The 15,819-nt window shown below is 41.2% G+C and overlaps 3 protein-coding genes across 4 annotated transcripts; all 3 read right to left on the bottom strand.

Moving 5' to 3' along the window:
• Positions 1-104: 104 nt before the first annotated feature.
• Positions 105-9,365, bottom strand: top6bl (TOP6B like initiator of meiotic double strand breaks). 2 transcript variants are annotated; one of them, XM_030397246.1, is made up of 14 exons: positions 9,076-9,365; positions 8,746-8,869; positions 7,022-7,075; positions 6,810-6,931; positions 6,424-6,504; positions 6,283-6,338; positions 5,889-5,960; positions 5,558-5,753; positions 4,761-4,884; positions 1,381-1,539; positions 1,158-1,285; positions 746-856; positions 476-574; positions 105-371 (listed from the first exon to the last, which is right to left on the bottom strand). In XM_030397246.1, exons 1-14 carry the CDS (start codon positions 9,094-9,096, stop codon positions 324-326), a joined length of 1,395 nt encoding a protein of 464 aa, XP_030253106.1. In that variant the 5' UTR covers positions 9,097-9,365; the 3' UTR covers positions 105-323. The 2 variants fall into 2 exon arrangements, with proteins under 2 accessions (XP_030253106.1, XP_030253107.1); XM_030397247.1 differs by having other exon boundaries at positions 1,164-1,285; positions 9,076-9,361.
• A 506-nt stretch (positions 9,366-9,871) lies between these two features.
• tstd1 (thiosulfate sulfurtransferase like domain containing 1) lies at positions 9,872-12,144 on the bottom strand. The gene is made up of 4 exons (XM_030397248.1): positions 12,038-12,144; positions 10,959-11,087; positions 10,279-10,441; positions 9,872-10,129 (listed from the first exon to the last, which is right to left on the bottom strand). Exons 1-4 carry the CDS (start codon positions 12,048-12,050, stop codon positions 10,075-10,077), a joined length of 360 nt encoding a protein of 119 aa, XP_030253108.1. The 5' UTR covers positions 12,051-12,144; the 3' UTR covers positions 9,872-10,074.
• A 1,048-nt stretch (positions 12,145-13,192) lies between these two features.
• Positions 13,193-15,353, bottom strand: LOC115568238 (leucine-rich repeat neuronal protein 4). The gene is made up of 2 exons (XM_030395348.1): positions 15,185-15,353; positions 13,193-14,392 (listed from the first exon to the last, which is right to left on the bottom strand). Exon 2 carries the CDS (start codon positions 14,388-14,390, stop codon positions 13,614-13,616), a length of 777 nt encoding a protein of 258 aa, XP_030251208.1. The 5' UTR covers positions 14,391-14,392; positions 15,185-15,353; the 3' UTR covers positions 13,193-13,613.
• Positions 15,354-15,819: the final 466 nt, after the last annotated feature.

The raw sequence follows: 15,819 nt of genomic DNA, 5'->3' as shown, positions 1-15,819 counted from the left end.
TTTACCCAAGTATGACTTTAGGTAGTTTTTACAACACTGATTAGACCATAATGGTACATAACAGAAAAAACATTTAAAAAGGAGTTCAGAAATTCAGTTCAATGTGTTTTTTGAAAGATTTTCTATTTCACTGTGCAAAAAAAGAAAAAAAGAAAAGAAAATCACATCAGTTGTAACACAGAAACAATGCATTCTTTAAATTAAAAGCTGAATAGCCATTCCATTTACAACATGTACTAATACCAAACTTTTATAAAATGTGCACTCTTGTGTGCTTGCGCAGCCTTCAACCAGAACAGAACTCTTTCAGGACACAGGCACTCTCAGATTTCTGCTCTGGTCAGCTCATCACTCTCAGGATGTTCTTCCATCTGTGAAAGTAATGATGTGTGTGTTAAACATCATATATCTAAAAGCACTGAGGTGCTGCTACAGTTAGCAGTTGGTATCAGTGAACAGCAAACATCCCACTCACCTGAGTGGTGTAGCACTTGCTCTTGGGAATGAATTTCCATGATGTCACCCTCCACAGAGATTTACGGAGGGCGGCTGACAGTTCATGAGTGTCACGCGCCTGATGAACACATATATTATGGATGCACATCTGACTTTTGTCGCACCATCAACAAGTATACGTGTACAGTATGTTGACTTATGAATTTACAGAGGAGCAAATTTAGAAAGTTATTAAAGTGAATCAATTTTAAATAATTGCAAATACATCTTTAAAATTAATTTATCACACCTTCATGCAGTTCAGGCAGGCGTTTCTGAAGTCCATGTTGCTGCTGCAGCTCACAATACTGATGGATGAACTGAGAATCACCTCAGCAGCTGAACGCAGCTTCTCTTGGTCCTTTAATGTCACACACACACACACACACACGCACACACACACACACACATTTTGGGGCTCAAATTACTTATCAATTTTCATCGATGTACTGATTCTTTTTCCATGTCAACACTTAACTGATTAGTCTACCGCAACCTGCAAGTGTATGACATCTTTGCTCAACAATAAACTGATTATCTAAACAGCTGATCCATTTTTCTGTCAATTGATTAGACAAACCATTACTGAGGCACTTCGCACTTGTCGGAATTATGAAAACAAAAACAATTCTGATTATGAATGTTTCCTCTCTGACAGTTACACTTGCTTTTTTCCTGTGATTTTGGACTTTCAGTGTGTCCCTCAGCTCAGTCTGCAGGGCTGCTGTGACCGCCTTCCTGTTGTTGTTCAGAATCGCCTCCAGGTGGCGCTCTATCAGCACCTCTGTGGCTGTGGGAGGACCACGGATTCAGGGAAAACAAAATGTTAGAAAGGCCAGGCTAAACACAGTGTTTTGTGATTATGTACTTGCAGCTGTCTCTCACCCATAATGTCAGAGAGCTGGCAGGTGAAGGGATCATTGTGCTGCAGGAAGAGAAAAAGCAGGAGCCTCTGCTGCGCTCGGGGAGGACTCCATTCTTGCTCTGAGTCCTCGCAGTTTTCCTGCTCTGCTGTGTACACTGTGCCACTGCTGTGCACAAGATCTGCAGAGAAAAAAATGATCATTAGTGACGATATTCACTTTGGAGAGTAAACACACTGCAAGTCCACACTGGCTGAAAGCACAAAGTATGGTCCAAGGGGTTATAAAACTCATCGAGTGCGTAATATTGTGGTCATGGTAGACACACCTTTGGGTTGGGCAAGCGATTGTTATAATGTTCTCTAAACTGTTCTAGTTTTAAAACCACAGTGTTCTTGAGTTCAGTGAGTTAACAGATGTTTACAAAGTCTTTTCTTGGACACCAAACTTCTCTGCTGTGGTGTTTGTAACAGAGGATCTGTTCGCTGTCAGCTACAAGACAGCTGACTGTTTTACGGGGCTTTTTTAGCTGTTGTTAATATTGTGAATGAATAAGCTACTCGTGATTTATGTCGACTTGTGGTTTTGCTTGTGGTTGTGATTCACTGTGAAATCTACGAGGCAAAGAAATACTTATTAAGCAAGAGCCGTTTCTGATAAATCAGCCAACCTTAGATTTCCTCATGATATGACTGGACTACACTTATCTGAACTGCATGATATTGAATCCTATAGTCTGCGCCAGATAGAGAGTATTTAGTGATGATTAAGCCTAGTTCCAGACAAAGTGTCACTTAACACAGAACCGCTCAAATGCGTTCTCCCACACGATTTACAGTAATCCTAGATTTAACCATTTAACCCAACTTAATGCCTGGAAGAAAAATTCAAGTTCCCCAAGGATTTACTGAAAGACATATTTAGTATTTCTGAATTACAATATATAAAAGCAACTTGACCCTTGTTACAACTTTTGTTCAGTTGTGTCCTTACATCATCCCAAATGTTCCCATCCCAAACCCGGATAAATTGGCAGTTCACTTAAGATAATCCAGACGTTTCACATCTCATCTAAGAGGCTTCTTCAGTCCTGATGAGGGCGTGTTAAGATAATGGTGTGTTTCATTTAGTTTCCTGCCGCCTGACCTTCTGGGAAAACCTCAGTTGATACTTCAGAGAGCGAGGAAGGAAGCCGGCGAACGTGAATAAAACTCGTCCTTGAACATCTCCGCCTCAGCCGCGTAGACAGATTCTCATTCACAATGGCTGTTGTTTAACGCTGAAAACAACAACTCCCATGATCCCGTGCTAGTAACGTCTTTTGTTTTGTTTTGATGGAAAGACTCCTAGCAGCAGAGAGTACATGTGGTGCCCCTAAAGGCTTATAAACATACAAGAAGGCAGAATTCAGTTCAGAGAGGCACACACAAGAAGACCAAACCACCGGCTCGTCAAGTACTTTGAGCCACTCAGTGATTGTCATGAAATCCATTTTCAGACAATATTAAGAACAAAAGAAAATACTCCGAAGAATTATGTTTATGTGTTATGCGAGGGAATTCATTTTGGGGAACTGCAATTTCACCAGTAGTCTCTTTTAAACATGAACTAAAAGGGAAATGATGTGAACTAGAAATTGCTGCGCTGACATCTTGACAGAGACCTGTCGTCATGACAACATCCCCGACCCAGCTGTTACACTCGACATCACTGATGCTCGGCGCTCAAATGCAGTAAAACCTAATGAGCAGCGTGGCCAGATGTCAAACTTTCAATGTGAAGATGCCGACCACATTATCACTACCAGCTTGTTGTTTTTCTTCCATTCATCCAGATGCAAATTTAAAGAAAATGCCTTACAGAATCGTTACCCGGGTGTAAACATGTTTCTGTGCAACTTTATATGTGTTCTTTGTCTCTGTAGCGTGACGGAGCTACAAATTCCCATTCCGTTATGCAACCCTGTGTTGTATAATGTGAAATAAATTAAAGTAAGGCAAGACTAGGCTCTAATTACATGTCGGTCAGAGTAAAATATAACGAATTTAAACAAGACAGCATGCAAACACATCCTGAACACCCCCCCCCCACACAAATTCCACAGCTGAACTCTCTGCTATGAATATTGTTTTTGCTATGTGAATGAAACACGACTTTGCGTGAAAACTAACCACTTGCTTTAAATCCAAACCACTTGTGCGGATCATTCAGATGCGAACATAATTCACAGGAGACAAGGAAAATGCTGCGCCGATCATTTCACTGCCACAGCCCAGATTTTTCATTGTTGGAGCCGTTTTCTCCGCGAGTTCTGTTTTACGTTACTGTGTTCTGTGTGTGTTCTTTTGTTCTTGTGTTGTGCTGTTTGTTTCCATCCCTCGGATTGTACTAAAAGTCTTTTTTGTGTACCGTTTTTACAAGCAGCTTCAGGCCAGGGCGCATTCGTTATCACGTAAACACAGGTGGTTGAAATTAGTATTTTTCCATTCAGTCGTCATAGTCAGGAAGTTATCACAGTTTTAAGTGTTTTCAAAGGACACGTTTCAAGATGGGATTAACTGTCCAGGTCTTCTGACCTACATTAGTTTCTCATTAATAGCCTGTCCAGAAAAAAACAACCCTAACAGTTATCTCATAAGTATCTCGACCTCTCATGTCTTTAGCCTTTATGCTTTTATGTTTTAGTCCCTCGTGTTTTTAGCCTTTATGCTTTTATGTTTTAGTCCCTCGTGTTTTTAGCCTTTATGCTTTTATGTTTTAGTCCCTCGTGTTTTTAGCCTCTATACTTTTATGTTTTAGTCCCTCATGTTTTTAGCTTCTATGCTTTTTTGCCTTATTTTACTGTTTTAGTCTATCAGTTTTTAATCTCCAGTGTTTCCTCATGGGGGCCTGCCAGACTGGGAGTTGTCCCTGGTCTGGCCGCGGGGGGTGCTGTCCCGTGGACTGTTTCGGCCCGGGTGACTAGAGGGCTCTGCACCTTGGTGTGGGGCCTCCTGTCTGTCCGGGTTGGGGCGGACTCTGTGCCGGCACTCCCTGCGACCTTGGACTGGGATCTCTCTCAGTTTGGTTGGCCCCCCAAAGGTAGCTTCCTCTGCGCCTCAGGTCTTGCTGCCCAGCCATGTCTCTGTAGTGACAGCTAGTGTATGTGTGGGTGTGAGTGTGTGTGTCTGTGTGCGTATGTGTGAGTGTGTGTATGAGTGTGTATGTTTCTGTGCGTGACTGTGGGGGTGGGAGGGTTGGGTTCTTTTAATTTTTCTTCTCTTGATTTTATTTGACGTTTCTCTTTTTCTGCTGTTTGTACATTTCTGTAAGGCACTTTGAGATACTTTTTTGCATGAAAAGCGCCATACAAATAAAGGTTGATTTGATTTGACTTGATCAGTGTGTGTTGTTGTTGTCTACCTTTAAAGGAGGAGCAGCGAAGGCCGTGCAGGCCCAGTTCCCGACAGTCCAGATGTGCAGGAAGGTTCTGGAGGAAGGTAGAGGGGCCTGTGACAGGAACATTACTGGGGCTGCATACCAACACGTGGACACATGTGCAGTCAAGGAAGCCTAACCCAAATCAGATGCCCAAACCATCTCAACCAAGGCGACACTAAGGAGCAGCGGATCTATTCAGATGTCTGAGCTCATCACAATCCTCACTATCTACTGTATCTACTGTATCTGTGAGCACAGCCAACCCGGAGGGGGGGAACTCAATTCAAAATCGTATCATGATTTCACTCTTTTGGTCACGAAACTAGGTGAGGGCTGGAAGAAAGGCCGACCGGTAAAACAAGGCAAGTTTTCAATTTCTGCTCCTTTCCCTTCTTTGCAAACATGCTCCATTATGACCATATTTAAACGATATATAACGATATATCTCTATGACAGCTGGCTTTTACTGGTGTTGTTCCAGCACGATCAGACCCTGAGATACTTGAACTCGTTGGCTTGGAGAAGTGACTCACTACCAGTCTGCTGGGAATACCCTGGCCGCAGTCTTGGGAGGTACTGACCCTCACCCCTGCTGCTCTCAGACTCAGCTGCAGGACTGTCCCAGAGCGCACTGAAGTCAAAGTCTGATGGAGCCAGCTGAACCACCTCCTCTGTAAATAGCAGAGATTCGATCCCGAGGCTCCCACAACTGGGCTGCGGCCACGGATTATTTTCATGAAACTCACGTAGAGAAATGTGATAAAATCAGCGAAGGATATTTTTATGTGGGTGAGTTGCGTCAGCAGATTGGGGTACTGCAGCACACAGGGGCTGAGGAGCGTGACAGGCTGGACGCTGAGCTCCCCGAACAGGCCCTGGTCCATGGCTTCAGGTGGGATGCTGAGCGGCAACCTGCCTCCGAGGACGGGGTGTCCTCCCACACACCAGCGTCCCGTCTCCACCCAGTCTGGTGGCCTTTGAGCAAAAGGAGAGAGTATCAACTGCCTGTTTCAATGGGTGTTTGTAGCATTTACAGATGATGATGAAATTTGGTTCTATTATTCTTTTTATATAAAGCAACAACAATTTTAATATGGAAAACAGCATTACACTGTGCTAGAGGTGACATCCAAGATCAGCGACGGTTGGTTCGCCAGTGCAACTCTACTCTTGGTCTTCACTCTGCAAGAGCATGAATACAAAATTAACACTTCATGAAAACAGACCCAAGTGGGGTTAAGGAGAGAAGTGAACCAATGTGTTTGTGTTTTTGTTATTATGTTGTTACTCATGTTACTCCAAAACATAGTCTGCCAACCACTTCTCCGGATTCTTTGCGAGTGAATCAGTGGTGAATCACTGAATCGAGGAAATCAGTGCGGAAGGCATGTCCAGAAACAGTTCTGAGTTAAACTGTTTCATCATTTCGTCATCTGACATCCGTCATCTTGATCTGGTGAGAAGCTCGTTAGAAATAACGGAAAAGAATAGTTGGCGCTCATACCTAAAGTCTCGCTGGACGATCTGCTGATTTAAACTGAATCTGAGCTGGATGTTTATCTGTGGAAAAAACAGAACGGGCGGTCAAATTTTGTCTGCCAACCTTGAATGCTGCGGATACACATCAGAGGGAAGCAGATCCTACCCCGGCGTTATGGACGCTGAATGTGTGTAGGAACGCTTCCAAACGAGCGCACCACTCTGGACGGAGAAGCCTGGCGTTCATCTGGAAAATGCAAACACGGAGAAACAGATGATACGCCGCTCACAGGCTATCCATCACAGTGTAATTCAGGAAAATCGACGCTGAATTAAAATAGTTTCTCAATGCGTGTTCGGATTCAGTGCAGACATAATTACTGACATCTGAATCATTTTGGTCTAATTAGTAAGATCAGTGAAGTGATCCCACGCAGACATCTTGCAACACTCTTCTGGCAGGCAGAGAAGTTACTTAAGTGCTTCAGTACAAGACAATGCTCGAGCGCTGATACCGATTCATTGCTAGTAAAGGGTCAACATTGTTTGTACCTGAAATGACAGGAGTAATTTGGGGGAACCGTACAGGTCAGTGAAGGCAAACAGCTCCTCGGGGTCAGGCGGAGGACACGGCCACGCGCAGGGAAGCATGATCTCTTCCAAATCTCTCAGGTCTAGTGTGGACGTAAGAGGTGATTTAGAAATACAGTGGATAAAAGCTGAAGGTGTGTGTATTTGGCAGGTGTGTGTGTGTGCGTACATACCAGGCTGTAGAGCCTTCATTTGAATCCCTCGGCACCAAGGACCAGCAGCTGCAACTGCACCGTAAATGTGAACACTGTCGCAGTATTTGCTGGTATATATGAGGCAGCACAATTCATCAAAATATGATTAAAAATCCCAATATGGCTAAGGGCAATATTCAAATCGCAAGACGCTGCAGCTGATAAAGGTAGAATGTGCGACAAAACAGCATTATAATGAATTACTGTCATACTGCAGAGATGCCAGATGTACAGACGCCGATGAATATCACATCGACGTGATTTTAATCGTTTTTTCTCGTTAAAAATGAACATTGTGACACAAAAATGATTATTCCTACCGATCATGAATCATGCTGCAATAACAATATCCGTCAAAAATAACCACTATACTGTCCAGAAATGAAAATCAGCCTCCAACACACCCCTTAAAATATGGGGAGAGATGCCAACTTCAAATCAAGTTTCCCTCTAATCTTCACATCCAGGCTGAAAATCCCATGCAACAAGTGACCAGTGTGTCATGGAAATTTTACTGTGGTGACGTGTTTCTCTCTCTTTTTTTTTTGACTGGTTAGCACTTCTTTTTTTGTCAGATTCCTCTGAAATCCAGCCTGATATACGTGTGTGTCACCATAGCTTGCTCATTTTTATCTGAACTGTAATTCAGTGCATATATGGATGATTAATACCTGTGTTACCTTTGACGGGTTTGATTGAAACCATCTTAAATGTGTTACTTTTTAAAGCTGATCAAAGTTAGTAGTTAGCTCTGGTTATATACTGTGAATACACTGCTACAACTACTGTGGGATAAATGCCTTTAGGTACGATTCAAACTTTAGACTGGCTCCATCTGGCTTGATTCGTTATTGTATACCTATATTTTACATACATTTAAGCAGTGTTCATCAAATGTACAGCTTTTTCCTGTAAAAATACCCTCTGTTGTTCAAGCACATTTTGGGTGCTATCTGACAAATTTGGATCCCGCACAGTTTGTTTGTCCTTTGGGCAGCATAAAAGGACAAATGTTTGATGGTTGTTCAACCCCGTGATGTACAATGAAAAATAAATTAACCTCAGACCTTAAAGGCACAATCTGGTCAGTCTGATGAAGCAGCTAAGAGTATGAAGTCAAAGTTTTATGAAGGATTTTTCAACAAGCTATTTGTAGAGATCACATGATTTTCCAAGAATCGATCACAAGATTTGGAATGGGAAATAAGTGGCTGTGGCTCAGCATCTTGTAATTGGAAGGTTGCTGGTTCGAGTCCCCTTGTCTGCCTGTCAAAGTGCCCTTGGGCTAGATATTGAACACCAAGAAGTTGCTGGTGGGCACCTTGTATGGCAGCCACCGCCATCAGTGTATGAATCTATGAATTAATTACTGCAAGTTGCTTTGGACAAAAAGCCTCTGATAAATGTAAATAAGAGTCCTGTGGCTTATTACTTCTTGGAAAAATTTTATTGAAATGATACATTAAGACTGTGGGTTTTATTGTAATGGACAGAAAAAGACTGATGTCCAATATGACAAGAAAGAAGAAAGAATAAAGAATTCCTATAGGAGTTTCAGAAATGTATTTGAATACTAAAAGTATTTTATTGGAACCAGTAGAATAAAGAAATCCTAAAAGGGCCAAACAGGATTCCGTAATTAATTGGAAGTGTTGGACATCCTGTGGGACTTTTCTGACTCAGGTACATAGAAGAAGACTTACCAGTGCAGTTCAGACTTTGAACAGAATCTCCTGTGTCGGTCCACAGAAGCACCAAAAGTCCTCCTGCGGTCTTTAGACCACATCTTCGTCTTTGCTTTGCCAAAATCATCACCAACCGCAACACCTTAAAAACACAAAACTCTTACTTTAGCATGCTAAGCTACAGCGAGCTTACGCTACCGTTATGCTAGCTCGCTTAAGACGTTGCTTGATCTCTTTGTTTTAAAAACAATTCACGACCAGAAGAGATCAGATGTCAAGTGAAACATTATTTGACACGCACATATGTTGTCTTTCTAGCCTAGAATAATGATATTTTAAAAACTTTACCTGTTGTATTTCTGTTAGCATCTTCAGTGGATTAACTGAAGTGGAAGCCACCTGGCCCACTCTACTCAGATCAGCTGCTTCACACTCTTCTACACCTGATGGTTTTACTGTGACATAACATTAGGAATATCTCAAACTAGATGTCCCTTAAATCAATAACACATTTGTTTTAATGACCTCAATTAATTTTAATTACGCACCTGAAAGCCAAGTATTTACAAGTACTGTGCTGTTGAGATGAATTTCATATGAAAAACAAGCAGTACAGATTTTAAAATCTGTACAAAGAAGAATTAAAAAGTCTCTTTATTGTTCTTGCTTCGTATTGTCATATTTAATATATTCACACTTCACTGCTCAGAATTAGTTAGGGATATTGGGATAAGGGTTGCATATATGTGTGTGCATGAGCATGAAATAAGAGTCAAATTCATTAAAAGTAAACAAAAAAAAATTCACACGAAACACTAAAATATTCCAATATCAAAATAATTAATTTTGACAAGTACATTCTATTTTTTGGTTATCCAAGATATTATAGTCTAAAAAAAACAAGTGTACTAAATCTGTCCTTTGCTGTTAGTGTGTGATCATAGACTGCAAATAAGACTTCATTCATTTTAACACAAATATCTGTACTTTCTGTTCTTTCTATTTTCAAAAAATGCTTGTTATTTTTATACTTTCTCACTTTTACTCGAGTACAGAAGTTGAAGTTGAAAAGTATACAGTTCCCCCCCCCCCCCCTTTTTTTTTGCATATCCAGATAATGATCCCTACAAATACTCGTAAAAACTCAGCAGACAACATAATTTATTTCATTTGTATAAATTCATACATTTTCAGTACATTGATCCAGTGTATGAAAACAAAGCTGCATCAAAAGATAAGAAACAATTTTTTTTTTTAACAAAAGCTCTATTTTGTCTGTCAGGCTTTCACAACCGTTGTTAGTATAAATATGTATGCTACTACACAGATTAATATAGTTAACTGGAATTACTTTCCCCCCTTCTCAGTCCACTCCTTGTATGCTCCGGCATAATTACGTGCACTGAAAAAAAGAAGACAGAAGACACATTTTAGGACGACAGCCAAAGCTCAGCAGGGAGGGCTATTCATGGCCGCCTTGGGGCTGCCTGTTGAAAAGAAAGATGCTGTGCGTGTGAGTGTATAACATATAGAAGCCAGTAACTTATTTACTTCACGTATCCCAGTTTATAGGCTGTGTTTGTAGCCATTGCTCCTCTCCTGCCCATCTGGCAGTGAAACACCACCTCGGGTGCATCCAACGGTGGCTTGGTTACTCCGTATTTGGCCTTGAATGCTTCTGGCTCCAGTGCAAAAGCAGCCTCTACTGAATCAACTGAATGAAAGGGAGAAAGACAGAAAAGGGTCTTTGAAATTAGAAAGAAGATGGACGTACACATTAAAAAGGAGACATATTGTGCTTTTGGGAGGTTTTCCCATCAGAAATACGCTAACGTTTAGCAAGTAAGAATTAATTTAGCACAGCTGCTCTGTTATTGTTAGCGGTGCTGGCTCAGGCGTGCGTGCGATGACCAATCAGAATATACTGAGTATTCAGGAGAGGGGCCTTAAAGACAAAGGAGCTGAATGGAGTGTTTCAGACAGAGTGGGGACTACATGAGAAAACTGGTGTGTTTTTTTTTTTTTAACAACCAAAACCCAAACCAAAATAAGGTTATGACCCTGAAAATGAACATAATATGTCTCCTTTGACATCATACACCAACGCTTACCCACCACTGAATATTGTATCCAGCATTAACATAAAGTCTGTGTTCAGTATTAGACAATCGTACATAATTAAGCTTGTTATTCTCTTTACCCCTTGGAAATTAATTAAAAAAGAAGCTCACCTGGGATGTTAACAGATCCTGGAATACATCCCTTATCCACTTCTTCTTTGGTGCGGACATCAACCAGAAAGAGGTTTTGGCTTTTTCCCACGAGTGCTTTCAGATCCTCATAGGAGATTTCCTTGGTGACTGGCAATGAGAGAAGGGAACAACATTAACGGCTTAGTCATTAAACAACCAACATTAGATTTTTATCACTTACCATCACAGACTGATAACCTTTGCAAACAAAATAAACTACTGTATCTGCTACATGCACCTGCATGCTGAGGTACATGAGTGGATACAAACCACCTGTTTATCTGTAAGATATGACACCTTATGAAAAGGTTCTGACTCAGTTGTTAGTGCCGCAGCAATCCTACCCTTATGATACCTTAAATCAAATACAGAATTTCAGGCTGAGGAAAAGAGAAGCTCTGGTATCAGTTAAGTACCTGAGGTATCAGTGCCAGTACCAGGAGAACAAAACAGACTTAATGTTCCTCCACCTTCAGGGTACATTCCTGAAACATAGCTCCCTCATGTTGGCACTCTTCTTTTAATCAGGCTGTGTTGTATGTGTGTGTGTGTCAAATGTAGGAGTAAAGGTACAATGCACCCACTCGCCCTGGATGCAACAGTTTACAGTGTGCAAACGATTATGAAACCAGTTTGTGGTTGTTGCTCGGGGGATCTGATGGCATTCCCGTAGGACACAATTAGCATCCGGTTAGACCTTAACATGACCTGTATTATCTGCTGAGTCATTCTACGTAAACAAAAAACTGACTTAAAACAAAGTAAATATTTCCTAATTTAAGATTCATTAGCCTACATTTTACTTTCAATTCTGTGCAAGAGACAGCTAGCTTAATGTATATTTGACGCAGGTCACCCAAAGACAATTAATAATGCCATTTTAACTGCGATAGTTACAGGTTATCATAAACTTTGAATAACTGGCAGCTAAATATTTAGTGAAAAAGTTTCTCAAACAACATTAAAGATGTTTCAGCTTATCCGTAAAATCAATAAAGGCGCTGGTTAGACATGTCTATATTTAGTGTGTCTCGGTACATTAAGTGAAGGAGCCTCACCTGAGTTCGCCATCCTGGTTTTAATGAAGCTGTTATGAATGGTTCCGTCATACGTTACAAACAATAAACCGTCTTCCTCAAATTACTTACTGACAAATCATTGGCTGAGACGCCGGGGAAAGGCGGGACTTGGCTTGAAAGACGTTGGTCGCTAGCCAATAGGATGGACTTCTCAAAAACCGTACCTTTACCAGACTTTCAAAATAAAAGTTGTAGCTCATGACTGTATTTTTTGTTGTTAGATACGTGCCGACAATAGAGAAGGGCTCACCTGCTTAAGAAAATATCAAATTCAAGTATGAAAGAGACTAAAAGTATCAAAAGTAAAAGTAAATGCAGAATGACCCCATAGAGAGTTATATTATCATAAAAACATATTCAGTGTTGTGAAAAGTGATGAATCAAAAGTCATACTTGAGTGAAAGTAAAGGTATGGTGCTTAAATATTACTTTTGTAAAGGTGAAAGTTCCCAATAGAAATAGTACTTAAGTAAAAGCCTTAAAGTAGGCTGCCTGATATTAAATGTTATAAAGTATCAAAACTTCAAGTGGTACATAATCATCAATTTTATTCTGATAAGGGTCGATAATCAGTGTTTTTTTTTGTTTTTTTTAGATTATTAGAATCAGTGGGGGTTTTAAATGTACTTTATTGACAATGATGCATGATGAAATACATTTAAATGTTGCAGCTGGGTTGAGGTAGTGCTACAATGTAACAGCTTTATGAATTGATCATTTGTTTTGTAAGTAAAATTTAATCTGCACAGTAGAAATGAACTAAAGCTATCAAATAAATATAATTCAGTAAAATAGTACAATTTGCGTCCTCTGGAATGTTGTGATGTAGAATTATAATCCTATGAACCTAATCGAGAGGGCAAACATAAAAAAATGCTGATGAGTCTGCACTGCATAAAAGGGATCAATGAATGTTTCGATAAGTGTTGGCTACAGGAATCTACAGGAAATGTTGTGCAGACTGTTGTTCAATCCCTCCAGTAATGCTTCAGATGTGTGATGTCAAGCCACGAGCTCTCCTTGCGGCCTGTGGCACCTCACTAAAACACACTTTTCTTCATGAATTCTTGACCCTGCCGATCTCAACAAAATGTCGCCCGTCTTTCAGATTTAAATAAAAATTCAACAAAGCCATTTTTTTACAAAGTTTTTATTAAAATAAGTTTTAGTTCATCACAAAGTTTCAGTCAGTATATCCTAAAAATATTAATATTTACAGTTAAATTCAACCATGATGGAAGTAAAAAACAAAACAAAACACAACAGTAAACCTACAAGAGTTAATTTGCCAGCAAATAAACCTGTAGTTCTAACCAGAAACTAACAAACAAACAAACTTTGCAGGTGTTATTCCTGGAACACTACCCCTCTTTCTCCCAATATGTTTGCATATTCCTTGAAACAGGATTGTAAACAACTTTAATTCTATAATCGATCATCCAACACCCCAGAACTATTTAGCTTTCGTTTATGATTACACGGTCACTGTTCTTTTTTTGTCCTGAGGTCCTTTCAGTGTGACGAGGATGGATTGTCTGTGTTGAACTGGTCTCGATCACAGCGTTCCCTCTGTGCTGTAAGAAGGGTTTCCTAGTCCATCGGCAGAGTCTCCCTTTGCCTTTTGACACAGTTTATACTTCCAGAGGATCACAGCTGCTATGATGACAATTATTAGGAGGGCGACTCCTCCGCCTATGATTCCAGCCAGCAGTTTATGATCTGATTTCTCACGGCTATACCGCTGACAAGAGAACTGTGAGGGGCTGCTGGATCCTGCTTTGTTCAGCGCCTCCACGCACACCTTGGTACCAGCTTCCAAAGATCTGACAAAACCCTTTCGTGAACTGGCCCCAAACTCCTGGGACTCTCCCTCTCTACCCTCAATCACCACCCTGTATCCGGAGACCACAGAAGATGGAGCGCACCACTTGATCTGCACCTTCCCTTTGTGTTCCCCTTCAGTGACTGGCAGCAGCACATCGATGCGTGGCGCATTAGGAGCCACATCAGATCCGCTGATCCCAGGACAGAGACACCCAGTCTCAGCTGCAAGTTTGGGGCACGACTCCTGATCCTCCGAGCAGGAGTCGTAATGGCAGATGTCTTTTTTTTCCTGAAGAGTAGTTCTCACCGTGGCCTTCACTATAGGAGGATCATCCCCATCTTCTTCCCCAGGGTCGTCAGGGTCATCTAGGTCATTTATGTATATGATCCGTGGACGGGTGACGGGAGGGGAAGCAGAGGCAGCGCGAGCGAAAAAGTGGGAGGTGAGGAGAGGCGAGGTAGTCAGAAAAATGAGAAGCACAACCAGGTTCCTGCGATGTGACGTCATCTCTGTGGGCAGAAATGACAGATAATGACATCAATAATATTAGCAATAATACATCCATAAATAAATCACTAACACTATATTTATCTACCCAGTCTGAAAGGGGAACTACATAATTATTGGTCAATTCTTCCATTGAAATCATAATTATAAATTGTAAGGTAATTACATTTAAAGTGTAAATACAGGGGTGAAAAAGGAACTGAAATTAAGACGTTATTTTAGTAGTCATGGCGTCAAAACACAGAAATCAAAACACAGAATTTGGTTTCATCATTCCGGAGAAGGATCCACAGTGATTCTAAGGATAAGAGATCCCCCCACTTTTCACTAGATTACAAAAGTTTGTTGAGAGACAAGAAACAAATGTCGCTGGCTCGCTGACTGGGATGCTATTTCGCCAAGGTTTACGGCTCGGAAATGAGTCTGTGTGTAATCAAACATTTGCGATGTTCTGTTTTCCGTCCCGTAAACAGCTTTAGATAAATAATTGCTGAGTCCAGGGAGTTAGAAAAAAAAAAACACAACTATTGGGGCGACCCCATCACCACATCCATCTACTCCTGGCACCGAGCCATGTGAGTTCTGTGGGAACCCAAAACTGAATCAAAACACACATGGATCTCTACTTTACACTCTGAGTCTAAACTTAAAAACAATCCTTAAACTCAGAGGATGTTTTCTCTAGCCTTTCAATGATGACTACATCTTTAACAAAAAAATACACATCAAACCATTGCAGTATTTTCGCATGTGGCTTTAAAGTTAAGAAAAAAGTTAAAGATGTTCTACTGAACCTGTTTGTTGCTGATGGATGGTCCAAGTCTTAATTCTCTGTTTCTGTCCGTTGTTCCCTCTCTGTCTGCTCTCCCCGTGTGCTCACTAAAGTCCTCTGTTCTCACCGTCTTAAGTTGACTCCCTCCTCCTCCTCAACACCCCCTCCTTCTCTCCCCTCGGTGCCTCTCCCTCCCCTTTTACTCTTTCTTTGCCTGTTTTTTTTCCCCACATCTTGCCTCCTTCTCTTTTTCTCAACAGGGCTCCCACCCAGCCATCGTCCCTCTTTTATTCTTCTTTTGTGTGGAATTTTTCTATGAATGTGTGCCGGGAAAGTAAGCGAGGGTTGGGGGAGGCAGAGTCACCATGTGCACCGTGTGCTTGCTGCTTTACATATTAATTTGCAGAGCGGCAGCGTGAGGCAGGCTTGTGCTTGTCGCAGTATGTGTTTGTGCAATCTGGAGGTGTAGATGCCTGTTTTTGATTACTTTCTTTAAGACTTCCTGCATACGCCGCAGGTGTTCTTCTGGAAACCAACAGGACACTTGGGGTCACATCAGTGTGTGTTTATGTGTGCCTTTAAGTGGGGGGCGAGGAATGCACGCATGTGTATTTATTATGGACCCCCCTTCACCTCTTGTAGCCCCCACTGCGACAA

This window comes from Sparus aurata, chromosome 18 (genome assembly GCF_900880675.1).
Source record: "Sparus aurata chromosome 18, fSpaAur1.1, whole genome shotgun sequence".
NCBI classification, from domain to species: Eukaryota; Metazoa; Chordata; class Actinopteri; order Spariformes; family Sparidae; genus Sparus; species Sparus aurata.
Note: the sequence above shows the minus strand (reverse complement) of the source record. Positions and strands in the feature narration are given on the sequence as shown.

Excerpts from the sequence above, each read along its gene's own strand:
- top6bl (XM_030397246.1), bottom strand. The coding sequence starts at position 9,096 with ATGCTAACAGAAATACAACAG. Across the intron at positions 6,339-6,423 it reads TCAGCGTCCATAACGCCGGG|ATAAACATCCAGCTCAGATT; the intron begins GTAGGATCTGCT and ends TTTTTTCCACAG. Across the intron at positions 5,754-5,888 it reads GATGTCACCTCTAGCACAGT|GCCACCAGACTGGGTGGAGA; the intron begins GTAATGCTGTTT and ends TTTTGCTCAAAG.
- tstd1 (XM_030397248.1), bottom strand. Across the intron at positions 10,442-10,958 it reads AGGATCTGTTAACATCCCAG|TTGATTCAGTAGAGGCTGCT; the intron begins GTGAGCTTCTTT and ends CCTTTCATTCAG. Across the intron at positions 10,130-10,278 it reads TATAAACTGGGATACGTGAA|TGCACGTAATTATGCCGGAG; the intron begins GTAAATAAGTTA and ends TCTTTTTTTCAG.
- LOC115568238 (XM_030395348.1), bottom strand. The coding sequence starts at position 14,390 with ATGACGTCACATCGCAGGAACCTGGTTGTGCTTCTCATTTTTCTGACT.